This window comes from Ictalurus punctatus, chromosome 25, assembly GCF_001660625.3.
Source record: "Ictalurus punctatus breed USDA103 chromosome 25, Coco_2.0, whole genome shotgun sequence".
Taxonomy (NCBI): Eukaryota; Metazoa; Chordata; class Actinopteri; order Siluriformes; family Ictaluridae; genus Ictalurus; species Ictalurus punctatus.
Window position 1 is genome coordinate 14,358,110 of NC_030440.2, and position 18,824 is coordinate 14,376,933.

General features: G+C 39.8%; 1 protein-coding gene across 3 annotated transcripts in view; it reads right to left on the minus strand.

Annotated features, from left to right (window-relative positions):
* The window catches only part of pex7 (peroxisomal biogenesis factor 7), a 42,765-nt gene extending 24,705 nt beyond the window's left edge, over positions 1-18,060 (minus strand). For all 3 annotated transcript variants that reach the window (XM_053675611.1, XM_017456191.3, XM_017456194.3), the window contains exons 1-6: positions 17,689-18,060; positions 15,911-15,968; positions 15,672-15,822; positions 15,016-15,093; positions 12,886-12,994; positions 1,323-1,429 (exon numbers count right to left, since the gene is read on the minus strand). In XM_053675611.1, the coding sequence (XP_053531586.1) occupies positions 1,323-1,429; positions 12,886-12,994; positions 15,016-15,093; positions 15,672-15,822; positions 15,911-15,968; positions 17,689-17,794 (609 nt within the window). In that variant the 5' untranslated portion in view covers positions 17,795-18,060. The remainder of the gene's footprint in view (positions 1-1,322; positions 1,430-12,885; positions 12,995-15,015; positions 15,094-15,671; positions 15,823-15,910; positions 15,969-17,688) is intronic.
* Between the last annotated feature and the right edge of the window lie 764 nt (positions 18,061-18,824).

Here is an 18,824-nt window from a genome sequence, read left to right on the forward strand (position 1 = left end):
AGAACCATGACAGTGGGAAATGTCTAATAGTGTAGCTTTAAATATATTTAAGAGGAGCAGACTTCAAAGACTGAACATTGAGTTTTATTGTATTTGTTTACGAGGTAAACAGGTTGACGGTTGTTTTTTTGCATACAGTCTGTAAAATTAACTGAAAATGTTACATTTAGTTTATCGGAAGTTAAATTAATTTGTCATGGCTCACACTATGTTCCTAAATTCTGTCATAATTGACCAGCTCAAGTTTTCTCATGCTACTTGTGTGTTATATTGTGCACATTAATGTTACCATCTCTAAAAATAACAATAATAAAATGAAAATAAAAACCTCAACTTCAACTTTGCTCCTAAATTTTTGTAATTGAAATTGAGAAAGAGAAATTGTAAACACTGTTATTGCCTTTTCTGCATTCAGCTGAATTGTTTTCATTTGGTTGCATATTGTTATATTTGATTTCATATTTTCATTTGGTTGATGGCATTTTTATTTATTTACTTATCCTATATTTTGGGTACAATTTTATTTATATTTTGCTTCTACGAGATGATGCACTTTAAGGATCAGTCTAATTTGATGCAAAGATTTATACATCAGCAGGAATGTAGCAAAACATGGAGGTGAAAGCAGCGGTCTGTTTATTTAAATGTGAAATGCAATAAAAAATATGTTGTCCCTAAAATCAATGAATAATCATGATAAATAATCGAGATCTCAATATTGATCAAAATAATCGGGATTATCATTTTGGCCATAATCATGCAGCCCTAGTGGATACCATTAATGACCTACGTCCTTAATACTTCCTACTACGTAATGGAAACCATTTGGTAACATTGTGGTTAACATCTGATGGTTTGTAATGGTATTTGAAGTGGAAACCATTCGAATTTCTGTGATGGATTCTATTGTTTCTTTTTCCAGCAGGGAGATTATATTAAAATGTATATACTAACTAAATTTAAAGTCTTGATTGTCAGAAAGCGTTTCATCATATACTCTAAGGCTGACAATCATGTTGAAACACAATGTGAAAATGGATGGATTAAACACAAAAGGCAATCAAATAAGTTAGATTTACCTTCAGATTTCAACCAGAAAGAGTTTAGTTATTAATTCTATAAAAATGATCCTTAAGCAATAAATATTAACTTATAACCCTAGTTGACTGTAATTGTTTTATTCCCTGTATGTGTTCATTTCATTTCAAGTTTTTATTTGCCTTTTGTATTAATTCAGCTCAAAGAAAAATAATGAAACCTAAGGTGTTCTCCTACAACATGAGAGACGAAATTAAACCCCTACTGTGCATTACTAAGGTCACCTGGTCATATTTGCACCAATCACAGCTAAGGACCTCGGCTTTGTGTGCCGGAATCGCCAGTCGACACGAGCCGGCTTTCACGTCCCAAACTCTCAGCGTGCCATCTCCTGGAAACAGACAAGAAAGTATTATTCACAAAATGTACAATTATTCCACATATATCAGTTATTCGTGGCTTGATCCTTCATGATTTAGTGAAAATCACCCATATAACCCTGCAAAATAAGCTGAAAACTTGGATATAAAAAGTCAGCACATTTTACTATTGTAACGCGTGGCATATAAAGTGCTAATTACTGTATGGCAAATCCATACATCGTCATCAAAGTCAATTACAGGGTTCAAATATTCATAAACCTAAAATATGAACACAAAGATATTCACATAATCATAAACGTAAACATGGGTTTTGGTCAAGACCTGCAAGTCATATGAGGAACAAGGAAACAAAGGCATGCTGAAACACAGGTAACCACAGCTCTGAAATGCACACATACTACGGCAAGACTTCGCAACAAAACTAAGACACATGTGCGCATAAACAGACAAACTAATCGGTCACTCAACAAGCAAGAGGTGGCCACAATCAGGATCAGCGCCAATCGCCAGGCAGGGGTGGAGACACGACACAAATCAAAACAAAATGCAAATGATGGAATAAAACAAAAAACAAAAAAACATGCACAATGTGCTCCTTATGGAGATATTTCTACGGCCAAAAACCTACTGTCTATTACAAAGAACTGACACTGGAGACTCCTTCCATAAATGTTAAAAAAAAACGGTCTCTTTAGAGAGAAGTGTTTTTCTTTGTTAAATAACATTTATTTTTAAAAAACAATCATTATTAGTCCTAGGTTATGTTGTGTGTCCATCATACAATTCGTGTGAATTAGTTGTTACTACAGAAATGATAACAAGTGCAGAAACTAGACAAACAAATAAAAAGATTTGAGGCAGGTGCATGATGATTTAGGCCCAGTAGCTTGCACACTGCTAAACTACTGACTATACAGTCTTTACTGATGATGTAACTCATGATGGTAGCAGCAGAATGAATGCAGAAGTTTAATCTGTCTTCCAATTTATAGAGAAATGCAGCCAATCTAATTGGGAAGACCTTCATGCAGCAAGAGAATGACACAAAAAGCACTGCCAATACAACAAAGGACTTAATCGGGGGAAAAAGTGGAAGGCTTTAGACTGGCCAAGTCAATCACCAGACCTTAACCCAGTTGAGCAGCATTTCAGCTCCTGAAGAGGAGACTGAAGGGAGAAACCCCCTGAAATAAACAACTGAAAGAAGCTTGAAAAAGCATCACAAAAGAAAAATGCAATGTCTTGATGCAGTTATTGCAAGCAAGGCATATGCAACCACATATTAAGTGTTATTTACTTTAACACTATATGTTCCTTTACTTTTGCCCACCTAACAATTGGGTGGTCGGGCACCAAAGTTGTTTAAAACATCTAGACGTAAATATAGGAAATCTATCGTCTCATTCATCTTTCGATCTCCCACCCAAATGTCTTCAATGTATAGCGAAAAAATAGCATTTACCTTGCTGTTCCCATACTTTTGGAGGGGACTGTGAACATATATTAGCAAGCTAGCATCATTAGTCCTGTACCTCAAGTGCAAAACTAAAAAAGTGAACTTTTTGAGTCTTGATCAACTGATTTTGGGAAACAGAGGAACGCTGTGTACAGTTCATTTTTAGCTGAACTGCTCTTTTGAAATGAGACGCTACAATCAGCAAATGGTGGTCTTGCCAACTTCTCACAGTTTCAGGCTACAGCAATGCTGTAATTGCTGTGCACACAATAGTGCAGTGAATGCAAACATCTCTAAATCTCAGAAATATTCTCTCTACAAACATTCTGCAAAATCCTGTGAACCATGACATAATTTCAAGGAACACTTAGGCATGAATGGACGAACAGCAGAACTGACGAGACGATGCATCAGTGTGTCAAAATGTACCAGCCAGACACTGAATTTCAACAAGCGTCTTTCTCGCTCTCTCTCTCTCTCTCCGTAAAACCATCTATGACCTTCATTCACATAACATTAAACCCTAAAAGGAGGGGATTGCCTCATAAGGAACTGTACACTACATTTAACATCCTGTAGTCAGCAGTAAGTGAGTTGTGTGCTGGCCATTCATCGTATAGCGTGTCCGTGGAGACCTGCAACATCAGCACCATTTACAGCACTGAAAAACAGTCTAGAGCTGACAAGAAAAACATCATTCTAGTGGTACTGATTATGGTACATATGCTCTGCGTTAAAGTCATGATCAATGAACTCATCAAGCATTGTTCTACCGTTATCGAAGTCAGGGTTTTAATTTCAGTTCTGCAGTTTGAATTTTTCCCCTGCTCACACACCTGAACCTGAGTGATCAGATAATCACTAAGCCTTTAACGGGTTGGCAAGGTGTGTTGAGAGTAGGAGAACTTATTAACTTGTCAACCCCAATGAAGGAGGTGTGGCCTGTGTACCTGTCAGTCACAGTGTAGGAAGTGTGGCCTGTGTGCCTGACAGTTCCAGTAAAGGAGGTGTGGCCTCTGTACCGGTCAGTCACAGTGAAGGAGGTGTGGCCTATATATCTGTCATCCCCAGTGAAGGTGTGGTCTTTGTGCCTGACAGTTCCAGAGAAGGAGGTGTGGCCTGTGTACCGCTCAGCCAAAGTGAAGGAGGATTAGACTGTGTACCTGTCAGTCGCAGTAAAGGAGGTGTGGCCTCTGTACCTGTCAGTCCCAGTAAAAGAGGTATGGCCTCTATACCTGTCAGTCCCAGTGAAGGAGGTGTGGTCTCTGTACCTGCCAGCCGCAGTGAAGGAGGTATGTCCTCTGTACCTCTCACCCCCAGTGAAGGAGGTGTGGTCTGTGTAACTGTCAGCCCCAGTACAGGGGTGTGGCCTCTGTCCCTGTCAGTCGAGTGAAGGAGGTGTGGTCTCTGTACCTGCCAGCCGCAGTGAAGGAGGTATGTCCTCTGTATCTCTCACCCCCAGTGAAGGAGGTGTGGTCTGTGTAAATGTCAGCCCCAGTGAAGGGGGTGTGGCCTCTGTACCTGTCAGTGCCAGTGAAGGAGATGTGGTCTGTGTAACTGTCAGCCCCAGTGAAGGAGGTGTGGCCTCTGTACCTCTCAGCCCCAGTGAAGGGGGTGTGGAGTTTGTAATGCTGCTTTTAATATACTTTTAAACTCACCATACACAATCATTAATCACATATAAAAACATACAATGTTCTGTCTCAGAAGAAGAGACAATGCAATACAATAATGGACAGCTTTTATCATAATCTTTTATCTTAAAGTCTGTTTCTTAACACTGCTGTCAAGAACCTTATAAATTTTCCATGCTTATGCGACATGCATTCACATCTCTGCATACTAAACAAGCCTCTGCTTCGAGCAGCTAAGTATGCACCACCCAAAAATATTGTTCTCATTGACAATTCAATAACTCACTACTTAAATAAATGGCCTCGATTTACTTAACTACTGCTGGGGAGCTTTTATGCAGACGGTATGCACAATAAGCCGCAGTCGATCAGAAATCCGCAGTGCTGAGCTCGAGCCGAATGAATGCCTGCACAAAACTAAAACTTGTGTCTATTTCAGACTGTCACGTTCATCCAAATGGACAGCTTTATTCAGCCTGGTGCGTTTAATGGATTCTCATTAGAAGGACAGGAAACTGCTGTTCCTTGAACTACTGCCATTCTTCTAAAGTGGATTGCAGAGATTCCAGAAGAAACTAAGTTCTGAGGATAAATTAGCGTTTCCTACAGGGCTGGTCTGCAGAGTTTCGTTAAAATCTTTGATTTGCAACCCGCTCTGGGCGCTGCTGACTTTAATTGCGGCTGAATGGATCTCTCAGCGAGATTGCTGGCACGCCAAGCCTTTGCCTTTAAAGCTTTCATGGCATGGTTGCCAGCCGAGGCTGAGGAAGCCCGTATCTGCAGTGTGAGAGGGGGGAAAAAAGGCAGGATTGCTGATAAGCTTTAATCTTGTAGTACTGCTATTGTTTCTCTGCAGCTCTTCAAAGCAAACCTTCACTGTAAACGACATTATCATTCAGCCATGTGCCACAGTGCTGCTGTAGAACAAAAAAAAGGCTGGAAACACAGCACTACGTAGCCTTTTACATTAAAAACAGCAAGAGAATTAGCTTCTTACAATGACACAATGGGACTGAATAGATGACTAAAATTAAGCTCTTACTGACAGTATAACGTAACGAAAAAGCAAAACATGACATAAACACAAAATGTTGAGGTCACAAACAGCAGAATATACAGAATATCTCGTTACAATGGCACCTGCCAAGGGGTGGGATATATTAAGCGTCAGTTCTCAAAGTTGATGTGTTGGAATCACGAAAAATGGGCACGCGTAAGGATCTGAACGACTTTGACATTGCAAAATTGTGATGGTTAGATGTCTTGGTCAGAGCATCTCCAAAATAGCAGGTCTTGTGTGGGTGATCCCAGTATGTGGTGGTTAGTACCTACCAAAAGCGTTCCAAGGAAGTGAACCAGTGAACCAGTGACAGGGTCATGTGCTCCCAAGACTCATTGATGCGTGTGAGGAGCGAAGGCTAGCCCGTGTGGTCTGATCCCCTGGCTATGATGGCGAGATTTCAGAACACACAGTGCATCGCAGCGTATTGTACCACCTACCGTAACATTCTTGCAGAACAATACACCCGTTAGAGGCCACGTTACTCTCTAATGGCAGTGGACAGCAGGGGGTGTGAACTGAACCCACCATCCTGTAGGTGCTCCTTCATCATCGAGTAAAGGACAGAAAGTAATTTCATGGTAGTGCATATGATGAGTGGCTCACAATTAATGCATGCGAGTGGTTGTTTGATGTACTAGGACCCCATTTTAATGCATGTTAATGGGCAACTTTGGCTTGAAACTTGGGTTGGTTAGGCACATGAAGGATATTGCTGGTCATGTGTGATTACAGTTCAATTAGTCAGTTAAAATATTGACTTGATAAGTAGCTCACAAAAGTGTTCACCCTGTCGTCAGGAGAGCGAGTTCAAATCTCGATGATGCCACCGCAATACGTGGCCGGGAGTCAAGACAGCAGAATTGGTCATGCTCTCTGGGTGAGATGGATGATACATACTCTCTCTCCCCTGTCAATCACAGCACCACTAACCAATCGTAGCCATTTATGAGCTCGTGTACGCAAAAAAAGGTGCAGATTCTTCAGCGTGTTACCCTTCCCTATATCTGTAAATATTTTACCACTCACAAATGGTTTGGAGTCAAGCCAGAGAACAGAGCTGAAGAGAATACTATGAACAGAAGCTCTAGGTGTAAGGAATAAAACACTTGGGACGTGCCATAATAGTATTTAAAGACTAATGATGTGGTGTTACTGTGTTGTATTCATCGCAATTTGCCAATGTGGACAAATTTGTCATATGGTAACAAATAGCCTGTACCTTTTAACCCTTTATAGTTACATTTTTAATGTTGTGGCATGCCTGCAGAACAGGTTAGGTCCTGTTATCACGTGCAACCCTTACTGCCCCCTTTTTGTTTCTCATATTTCTTGAAGACTGGCAGGAAACTTACTAACTGTTACCAAGTACTGACACCAGAAACTCTATACCACAGCGTGTATAAATGCTCGAGTCTGTTTGCTCAGAAGGTGTGCGTTATTTCCGTATAACGGCATGGGTAGATACAGCTGTTTAACTTATTTGATGTCTCTGCATAAAGTACTAATATTTTTACTCAAAAGGACTGCTATATTAGTTGAGTGGCTGTGCCTCAGGTGTCCACTAATCGTATATAAGTGCAGACCATTTACCATTTATAATTAGGATCATCATGAATACTATTATTCAATATATTTACTTTACAACATATAACTTAAAATAAATGTTCATTAAATACGTGTGATTTTCTTTCCCTACTACTTTGAAGGTTTTATTTCTAGAATATGGCCTTGTTAGACAAGAACGTTCTACAACAAAAATGAATTGGCATCAAACTTCATAGCATTCTGTCCTCAAATCCTATTTACTATGTACACACGGTAAAAAAAATGAGAAATCCTGGTGGTATTGATCTTTTAGAAAAAATAAGATTATAAAATGATGCATGTTCCCCCTACAAATGATTCACAGATCCATCTTTATAGTCGATGATTTAACTCAGTATAAAGACGACACATTTCTGCAACATAACACAACATAAAACCCAGCTATAAAGCACAATGCCATGAACTTTCTTCACAAATATCCAAAATGCTCAAATCAAAAGCGGCACGAGAGTATGAATGACGAGCTACGCAGCATGTTTGTAACCTTTGAGAAACGCTGTATCAGCAGAGGCACAAACACTTTTTCCACATGATCAAATTCAGCACTGTTCCAGCATCGATTTTCAGACATCTCTCACTACACACATGCTTATGGCTTCGGTGCTCCTATTTTAATAAGAAATAAAAGGGCTTTCCATCAACACGTCAGTGTGTAACATTGTGGCTAAATTCCCTCTAGATGATTTGAAAACAGCGTGAATAAAGCAACGTGTTTGGATTCATGTGAGCAAATTAAACCTCACGAATGATTAAAGTGTGCTACTAAACCCTGCAAGGGTCCAAATGTGGAGTTACAGTGGTCCTCTGCTGTTGGAGTCCATCTGCTTCATGTTTCAATATTCTGTAGGGTTTGAGATGCTTTTCTGCTCACCACGTTAGTAAAGAGCGGTCATTTGAGTCTTTCTGTAAGCTCGAACCATTCTCCTCTGACCTCGCTCATCAACAAGGCATTTCCTGATTGGCTGATTGGACAACTGGAACCTAATGAAGCGAACGGTGAAGAAAAATGAGCAAATACACTCACAGAGCACTTTATTAGGAACATACAATAATATATTCATCCAATCATTTGGCAGCGGTGCAATGCATAAAATCACGACTGTTCATGATTGAAGCACGTCAGAATGCACAACACGTCAAACCCTGAGGCAGATGGGCTACAACACATTGGGTTTCACTTCTGTCAGCCAAGAACAGAAAGCGGAGCCTGCTACAGACTATTTGAGTATTGTTGCTGACCGTGTGCAGCCCTTCATGGCCACAATTTACCCATCTTCTAAGGCTTACTTCGAGCACGACAAGGCAAACGCCATCTTAAATTGGGTTCATGAACACGGCAAAGAGTTCCGTGGTCTTCTGTGGTCACCGGATCCGAATCCAATAGAGCACCTTCGGGATGGGGTAGAACAGGAGATTCGCAGCATGAAAGTGCACGTGAAAAATCTTCAGGAACGGTTTGACACAATCATATCCACATGGACCAGAATCACAAAAGAATCTTTCCAACATCTTCTGGAATCCATACCATGAAGAACTGAGGCAATTTTGAGAGCAAAATGGAGGCCCTACCGAGCATTAGTATAGCGTTCCTAATAAAGTGCTCAGTGAGTGTATAATAATTATTGACACCCCTAAGAAATATGTCAAACAATTTGTCATTCTTTCAAAAAATGAAAAAAAGGAGTTTCTTTATTCATGATCTGCTATATATACATGTATATTTATCTACAATAAATAAAAGAATCAATGATAACCTTCGGCTGTACAGGCCGCCACCGTCGAGAGCTTTATTTCTGAAGCACCGACACGCAGCAAGGTTGTGACTTGCTTTATTTGGAACACAGCCGCTGGGTGATATGGGAAGGTAACTAAGTGCATGAGCTGCAGACTCTCTGTGTGAGCTGATAAGATCTGAACAGTGCAGCTGGGAGCTGAACAACTCTGGGACATGATGACAGAACCTTGTGATTCGCTCAAGAAGTACGTGTACAAACACACACGCACACACACACAGCAATGCCTCTAGCGCTCTCAACTTTCTCCTTCTCTGTTCTGATAAAACAAATTATTGAAAATATTTCTCTCAAAAGAATAACCGCTCTAAATGAAAAACCTTTACCCTGGTTAAGGAGAATATTCGTTCACTTTAGGAACTCAGGGCGCAGGTGTTTGTGTAACTAAACTAATTTTGTTGGAATGAAATGAAAACCTGCACCCACACCAGCCCTTTCTGGATAAGAGTGGACACCCCTGTACTAGAGCATTACATCAAGAACATCCACCGTCCACCATCCACCACTCCCAACCTCTCACACACAGTGCTTTAGTGAAGGTATAAAATCCTGCAGAGTGCACTTTACAGTGTGCACACGACTATACCAAGATCAACACTTAAGTTGTCTTAAGCTGCACAATACTTTGCGCCACATAAAAAAATATCACCACAACTACTTTAATTGCCTTTTTTTCCACACAACATTTAATTATTTATTTTATTTATACAAGTTATTAGCATTATTTATCAGTTATCACGTTAACACGTAACAGGTTACAGAAGAGCACGTCAACTTCTGACGCTCGCACTTAAACCACCCCCCCACCACCACCACGTCCCTGTAAAGAGAATTCAGCACACTTTCGCCCTCTGCTTGTGAAAACAGAGAACATGTCCACACACCATGCAGAGTTCATGGATTATCAACTCAGAATTAGGACTATTGATCATTTTGGTAATAGATTGATATATTAAATTCAATAAACGAACTCTACTACAGAGCTCTTAAACTTAATTAAATAACAGGTCACTAAACTACAATACAACATTACTGACATTGATCAGATAATCTGTCACAGCATGTCAACCAAACGAGACCCAAACTAGCATAAGGTGACTGCAACTTGTTAAATTCAGCCAGACGAATCCAAATTAAAGGCAAAATAATCATCCTCTGCCTGCCTCTCCAACTGGAACCCTATGAGGCGAAGTTTGTTTTGCGTGCTGAGTGTGCGCATGAGGTGAATCGTTTTCAGCGTGTGGAATCGACTCCAAAGCTTTTGGGGTTGACTCTTGGTCTTAGTTTCAATGCCTGGAATCGATGAATCAGCTCTTTTTTTGGGATCGGCTTCGAAGCAGGTGAGCCAAAAGCAGGTTTAGAGACTTGATGACTCGACACATGCATTTAGATAAAATACAAGTTACCTGACTCAAATAGTTTCAAACACTGCATGATGTACATGCTTCATGCCGTGAGTTTGATTTTGAAATCAGAAAACGTCCATCACCTATACTAAACATTCATTTTATATATATTGGGGTTGTCACACAAGCTAATGATGTTTTGGTCAAAGTAGCATGAAATAATGCTTTCTGGTAAATATACTGTAAATATCACCTGATAAATATGACCATAAATTTGAGATGCAGCTAGAAAACTATCAATATATACAGTCGTTAATAAGCAACCTGGGACACTTCCTCCGTTACCACAATCAACACAAACGAATGATCACTAAAATCCAAAATATTACTCGCATGGAAACACACATTGGTCATGTCATGAGAACTGCAGTGTAGTTTAATGTAATGTAGAACTCCCATACATTAGAGGAGGTTTTCACTGTGTTAACATACCCAGTCTTTTACATCAAATGTGCTTGAGGGAAGTGAAGCGGCACTACAGCATGCTTCACAACACGGCCCAACGAATCGATAATGAAATTCATTGCCAACGAATTTTATTATCGAATTGAATTGATTTTGTTGATTAGTTGTTGCAGCCCTACTTGAATTAGATTACTGTAATGCACTTTTGCACGAATGCCAACGCATCCATTACGAAATTCCAGTTAGTCTAAAATACAGAACAGCAGGTCCTCATAAGAGCTAGAATGTTTAAACACATTAGTCCCATCCTATTCAATTGACGTTGGTTTCCAGTTACTATACGTTTGGAGTGCAATGCTTGGTATCTAAAATAAATAAGACGGAGCACTTTCTACAGCCCGGGTCACTTTCTAACACACAAATCACTTGACATGTTCATGCTGCTGCTCAGGACTATTAACAGAGTATATAGTATGAATACAGTGCAATAAATCGTACTGTATAGTTTATTGTATAGTCTGTCAGTAATGCTTGACTTTTGCATCAGTAGGCACTGTGATACTTATCCTCTTGTCTGACATAAAGAAGATTACATTTCATTCCTCACATTACACCTGTTTATGATGACAGGAAGCGTTATTTACTTTAAGAGTGCTCACCTGAAAATTGGGTGGTCTACCACCAAAGGTGCCATGTTCCACGTTTAACACAGCTAGACGTAAATATCAGGAAATGAAAGCTGGATTTCTAAACTATCATCTCATAGTCCAATTCCAGATCATTCCAGAAGTAACTGAACTTCTGCTAAAAACAATCAAGTCTTCCCTTAGCACTGGTTATGAACACAAATCATTTAAACTAGCAGTTATCAAACCCCTGATAAAAAACCCTGATCTCGACCCCTGTCAGTTGTCCAACTTCAGGCCAATATCAAACCTCCGCTTTATCTCCAAGATCCTAGAAAAGAAGAGGGCCGTTTCCTTAATGGCAACAACGTAGTCTAGTCTATTAAGGAGAATAATGTTGTATGAGTAATGGTATATGCGCTAATGTCAAGCAACACAAGCAAGGAGTGCCCCTGATCAGTGGCCAGTAGTGGGTCATTTACCACTTTAACCAGCGCTATATTTGTGCTATGATGAAGCCTGAATCCCGACTGATACATTTCATGAATGTTATTCCTGTGTAGGTACGGGCATAACTGCTGTGCTATAACCTGACTCAGGTCTCATTTGATTGATCGTTATCAGTTTGTAGATGTACATGGCGACTTCTCTAAGCCTACTAAGGTAAAATTTGGTGTTCCTCAAAGCTCTGTTTTAGGCCCACTGTTTTTTTTTTTCTTTCCTTATACAGTATATACACTACCTATGAGTAAAATTATTGATGATATTGATGAAAAAATGATATTATTATTCCTTTGCGCTACCTGTTATATCTGAAACTTCCACACTAAAACTGTGTATTGGTCTCTGTGCCTGCTGTCCTATTTTAGTAATTACTGTACTGTCTAGTACTGTTTGTACATGTTTGCACGTGCACTTTATGTAGAAAGGTGTAGGTTTTATTTAGCTCTGTCTCCTCTCGTGTAGTCCTGTGTTGTTTTAGTCTAGTGCCATGGTCCTGGAGGAACGTGGTTTCGTTTCACTGTGTACTGTACTGGCTGTACATGGTTGAAATTACAATAAAGCCACTTGACTCGACATGACTTGGTATTAGCTTCCACTGTTATGCTGATGACATGCACTGGTATGTTTCAGTAAAGCCAGATGACAGACATCAGCTTAATAAAGTTGAGGAATGTGTAAAGGACATCAGACACTGGATGCTTAATAACTTTCTTCTACTTAATTCTGACAAGTGAGAAGTACTTTTACTAGGACCACATGCAGCTAGAAGTAAGCTTTCTGATTACATATTAACTCTGGATATATATATATAAACTCTGGATATACATATATAAAACATGGCAACCACATGGGGTGTGTATCTACAGGTGCATGTATATACTGGCATTAACTGGCCCTGTTTGTACATTGTGGCTCTTTTTTTTTTTTTTAAATAATGTTATATCTTTAATCACGATCAGTAAGCTCACTCACCTGAGGTTGAGGCGAAGCAGGCTGGGATGTGTGGAGACCAGATGGTGCTGTACACGACTCCCTCGTGACCCTTAAGTGTGCACACGGACTGAGGGTGCTCTGGATCCCACTGTGGAAAAACATGTTTTACTGTAGACATGCTCCATATCGTTCACAGCTTGCAGTACTTACAGTCCTTTTTTTACTGGGTTAAAGTGGGATATTAATTTAAAGGTGCATTGTGTTTAAGATTTCTTAAAATTTGTCAAGATTAGGTCTCTTTCGGTTAAGTAGGTGGCGCTGAATAAGGCTCAACTAGAGTTAGAATTAGCAAGGATTGCCCTGACATCACTTTCAAGCACACTATATAATACTAAAAAGATGCAAAATCGGACTCAATGATTTATGAGAATGGTCACGTGGTTGCAGTCGCTGTCCTTTCTTTCCCTTCGTAATAAGCTCTTGTGAGTGCTAAGCTGTGATATTAACATGTTAGCAGGGTGCGGAGTGAAGGGGTGTGAGGGAGTGGCTATAAAATGACTGACAGGATGGCCGTGTAAACACAAACATACATTCCTGGCTGTAACGCAGTTTTCCAGAGGAGTTTTTCTCAGCCATGTAATACTTTTCTCCTTAAACTATCGTTTGTTTGGTTGTTTTAATCACATTCTACATAGTTTCCAGCTTATTTGTGTTATTTTTTTTTAAACAGCTACTTCACCGTAAAACTATTGCACCTTTAAGCTGACTAGGAATTTCTTCTCAATTAAAATGTATCCGCTCGGATTTTTTTCTCTAATACTTTCAGTCAAAAAGAGCCCAGTTTTCCCGAATCATGTTTGAGAAATATAATCTGACATACCTCTCAACAATATAGTTAAAAACTGAGCAAAACTGACGAAATAAAAACGCTTGCGGTGAATTACTTTGATTTTTACTTGATTTCACCCTGACAACTTTCAACAACTTGAAAACATACAACCTTCTGTTTTAATTAAAGTGGCACTCAAATGTTTGTGAGTAGTCTATATTTCAACATTTTTGCTTAAATAAGTGTAGTGGAAATACTCGAAAATGTCAAAATCTAACCAGGGATTAGGTACAAGTGAATCAAGAAAAAAAATTATTATTAAACAAATAATTTAAAAAATAATTTGATTATTTTAAAACAAAAAATTATAGAACTAATTTAATCTAGGCAAAAACCTTGACCACTCTTACAACTCAATCTACACGTTTATGTTTTTATCTACACACATTTTTTATCAACCGGTTTATCTACCCTTCAAATTCTCCTGACTTTAATCGAGCTCTGATTTAGAGTCGCATGAGGATCTGAGACTGAGCAGTTAATAAGCTCTATACATGTAATAGTTGTTTATGTATTATATTGTTTGGTGTGTAGCAGTAATAGTGATTAATTAAACTGCAATAAATCCTAAGTACCTTCAGGTGTTCAAGCTCTAAGGCCCTGTGTACACTAGTGCGTTTTGGTTATAAAACGGCGTTATAAAATGAAAACGATCCTCGTCCACCCTGGCGTTTCCGCTGTGTTTCAGAAATGATCTCCGTCCACACTACATGAATGAATATGCATGTCCCATTCATGCACACTGGACATGCGCATACAAGTGTAAACAGGAAGTTGGTTGCTAGTCCAAATCTGCGTTCCATGTAAGGCTTACGCTGCTTGAAATGAGATTTGTTGGTGATCGCTCTAACCGTAGCTCGCCTCTTGCGCGTGTAGGCAGCTGCAGAATTATAAAATACAGAATTTAACTGCACAATGGCTGCTAAGAATGACAAGAAAGCCGGCAAAGCTTGTGGTTCAGTCTCCGTGTTGTTGTGTATACGATCAAGGCAGCGTAATGGTCATATGGTAGGGGCTTGACGAATCCAAGAAGGATACACAGTGATCCAGAAGACCCAATCAGGGGGCGAATGTAGGCGAAGCCACGTCTTTTTACGCCTTTTTACACTGAGACGCTAGCCCGGAGTTTTCAAACTAAAACGTCCAAAAAGTCTCGGTTTTCGAGGGATTGAAAACACCGGAGTAGTCGTCAGCGCACTAGTGTAAACAGGGCTTGAGAATATAATCGTCTTTTCAAAAAACTGTCTGAATTTTAAGTCAGGATTTGTGCTGTTTCTCACCACTTTGGCTGTGTGATCCCATGATCCTGAAACCACCAGGTTCTCGGTCCGCGTCTGGCTCCAATCCACTGCGTACACCTGAACACACAGAGTAACACTTCAACACCACTTTTCACTTCTTACCGATGTCTCACTAACTCAGGCAGTGTCTTTAAATTTAACAACACACCAAGAGAAAACATCAAATATTTGTATATCTACTAACAGTATGTATGGAAACAGACAATGAAAAGTTCTTCCACGGCTTTGGGATGCTCTTGAGAGTTTAAGGGAATAACAATAAAAGCTGCTATTTCTTTTTATTTCGCCTAATCTCACGGCAAATCTGCCTGACCGTCATCTGTGTCGTTTAAATATCATTTTAACAGTGTATTTTGTGATGTTTAACACAGTTCATCATCCTATAATGGCAATTTCAAACATTAGAAAGATTGTCACAATAGTGCTATGAGAGAAATCGGGCTGGTTTCTTCTGTATATTTTTCTAGCCCTAAGATTAGCTCCGCCCCCAGCCAAAACAGAGCTGCTGTTTTTTTCTTTTTCTTGCCAAAAAAATAAATAAATAAATAATTCACTTGGATCATACTGACATACACCATGAAGAAGTGCTACATCATGTAGAGAACCCAAACAAGTAACTAAGTCGAGCATTTCACCTCTTGGGTGTGCTCCTTCAGCACTCGGATAGGCCCTTGCGGGTTGGCTGTGTCCCAAATCTGCAGTGAGCCATCACCAGCTCCGGTCACCAGCACGTGCTCGTTGTTCTCGCTCCACGTAACGTCAAAGAGCCCATCGTTCCAGTCAAAGCTGTGCATAAGGAACACACAGCAAGGGGTTATTAAGAACTCTGTGCCAAATGAATAAACAGAAATGGAAAAGCATGTCCAAACCACACCTTCTCATGAGCACAATGTCCGCTTCCCTCTGCTCCAGCACCAGCAGCGTTCCACATCCTGAAACATACAGAGAAATTTTAAACACTCAAAATCAACACTATGTACAATGGGTACATTAAAGGAAAGACTTACCCTGAGCAACATGCATACTGATTTATATAATTAACATATAACCTTCAATAGCATGCAAGATTTGTTCAGAATGTAATTCTGAGCTGCTTTTATTTAGTCTAAAATTCTTGTTGGTTTATTTTCACTTTGGCTGACGGTTTTACCGGAGTTTGCACTTTGTGCTTGCTCACTAACATGACAAGGTGCACCTTTTTTGTCTTATTAATATTAAGAGAATGAAAAAGAGACACCGGTGAGGGAATGCCTGTTTATAGCTGGAGGCGTGACATGGGGGCGGAGCCGGCATGGGGGCAAAACAATCCTTTCCCCCTGACTGGAAAAGCATGGTGTTAACCCAGTATGGCCTACGTAGAATCACTTCTGCCGCTCGACAGGGCAAGATACATACAAAAAGTGAGCCATATTGGGTCGGATTGTCCGTACAGTATCTGTGACTGGACGAATGACTCAACAAAATGGCCAGAGGTGCTGTTTCCCCACATTTTTTGTTACTTGATTGAATTTCCAGGTAAGAGACAGCTAATCTTAGATTATTCAATCTGACTGTAATATCAGTATCCCAGGGTCATCCAGCAGTTTATATTGTTATCCCATGTTCATTAAAGCTATGAAATAAAAGACTAGTATGTCTTAGCATGTTAAATGAATACATTCCATGCACAGTTTCAACTGTAGCAGTGACATTCCTCAGTGCTATTGGCCTATATTAGCCACCGGCTGTGTCTCAGCTGGTAGAGCGGGTTGTCCACAAATCGTAGGGTTGGTGGTTCGATTCCCGGCCCACGTGACTCCACATGCCAAAGTGCCCTCGAGCAAGACACTGAACCTCAAGTTGCTCCCAATGGCAAGTTAACGCCTTGCATGGCAGCTCTGCTACCATCGGTGTGTGAATGGATGAATGAGAACCAGTGTAAAGCGCTTTGTAACCGCTAAGGTTAAAAAAAAATCACTATATAAGTGCAGACCATTTACAACTTATATATCGGCGATGTGATAGATCACACAGGAATCTACTCGCAGAGCAACATGAAGAATTACAGGTCCCCAGAAGCTCACAATTTTTCCACCAGTGACTTTATGGGAGTGGTTTTACAATATCAGGGAGCGACATTTATTTATTTATTTCCTTGATGACTCCGTCTTTTTATTCGGCAGTATATAAAACTTCAGCTAAGGGTTTTTAAAACTTATTAGAGGCGCAGGACGCCACACAGCAACCTTTCCTCATTGCACCAAGCAAAAATCAATCGTAATCATTACAAAGGGCCTAACACGGTCTACATGCGTTAATTTGAATAACCCCCCCCCCCCGCGCCATAAACGGATATGACGTTTTCGTGGGCGTTCCCAGTAATACCAACAACAGTAACTAACTTGTCTCTCTGATGTTTCACAACATTAAATGTAACTATAAGTATGAAGTATCATTAAATAATAAATAAATAAGTGCTGTGGTATAATAGGAATAAAGCACTCTGGGACGTACTCTTATAAGAAAGTCAGTTTGATATGCAAATGACCACGACGATGCAATGAATGTGTAAATTAGTGTATGGCGTCATCTGACGACTCCTAGCGACATTCTGAGCATGTATTACCTACTGAACTTTCCCCTGAAAAGAGTTGTCAGATAAAGATGTAATACCTGCTATCCCGTAATACTGAGCTGTAGCGCAGGCCAGTGTGTTGTGGAGAAACGGGGACATTTCCACCGCATAACCGTGTCGAGCTGGAAACCTGAACACCTTCATCCTCCCTCTCCTTTATCTACACTGACATGACTCCGAAAATATCCAGAGAAACCGCTCCACCGTTAACTAATGCTAAAGCAGTTCCAAATACTACCTAGCTAGCAACCATTATTAGCTCCTATTAATATTACAAAAAAAAACGAAATGATACCACTCCTCAAAATATTATTTCACATAATTAGTGTATTTTTAGTTCATAAACCAGTCCGTGTATAACGTATCCAGCGCTAACTTCACACGTTTCCTTACTACTTCCTTGTTTTGGTTCTTAGGAAGAAAGGCCAAGTTACAAATGGCTCCAAGTCTCTACATATGTGCACTACATAGACTATAAAATAACGGATTATAAACGCTTTTGTAGTGCACTAGCTAGCTAAGAAGAAGTCGTTTGAGATTGAGCCCTGAGAGTCTAGCGGTTATTGGTGGATTGGTAGTTACGTAATCAACATTAAGAGCATTCATTGGCTGAGGAGATTGTCATCGTTTCTCTACCAAAGGCTAGAGTTGTATCTGTCAGATAAATAAGGATTATTTGTTTGTTTGTTTGTTTGTTTTTAAAGCCACCGTGTTTGTTCTTATACAGATGGTTAATCACACCACATACTTCCGTTAATACAAGTAGTCTTACTTTACAGTCGTCATAGCAACCGATAGTCTCAAATATATGTATTTAAAAAAAATGCTGGAAAAAATTCCCGGATGTTAGACTTGTATACTATGGCAGTACACAGAATTAAAGTGGTTATATGAATTGAAAAAGAGCCACACTGCTTTTATGGCCTTAATTAAAGCTGCTAAATTGGTGGCGAGGGTTCCCCCCTTTTTTTGTTTCAGTTCTCTCAAACTGGACTCAAACACTTGTCAGATTGTTTGCTCAGTTGGGATAAATTCACACCTTTAATATCTGTATACCGTGCTGATATTTCTGTAAAGCTGCTTTGAGACCATGTCTATTGTAAAAAGCGCTATACAAATAAAATTGAATTGAATTGAATTGAATTTAAGTAAGGCATGAGGTGTAGTACATAGT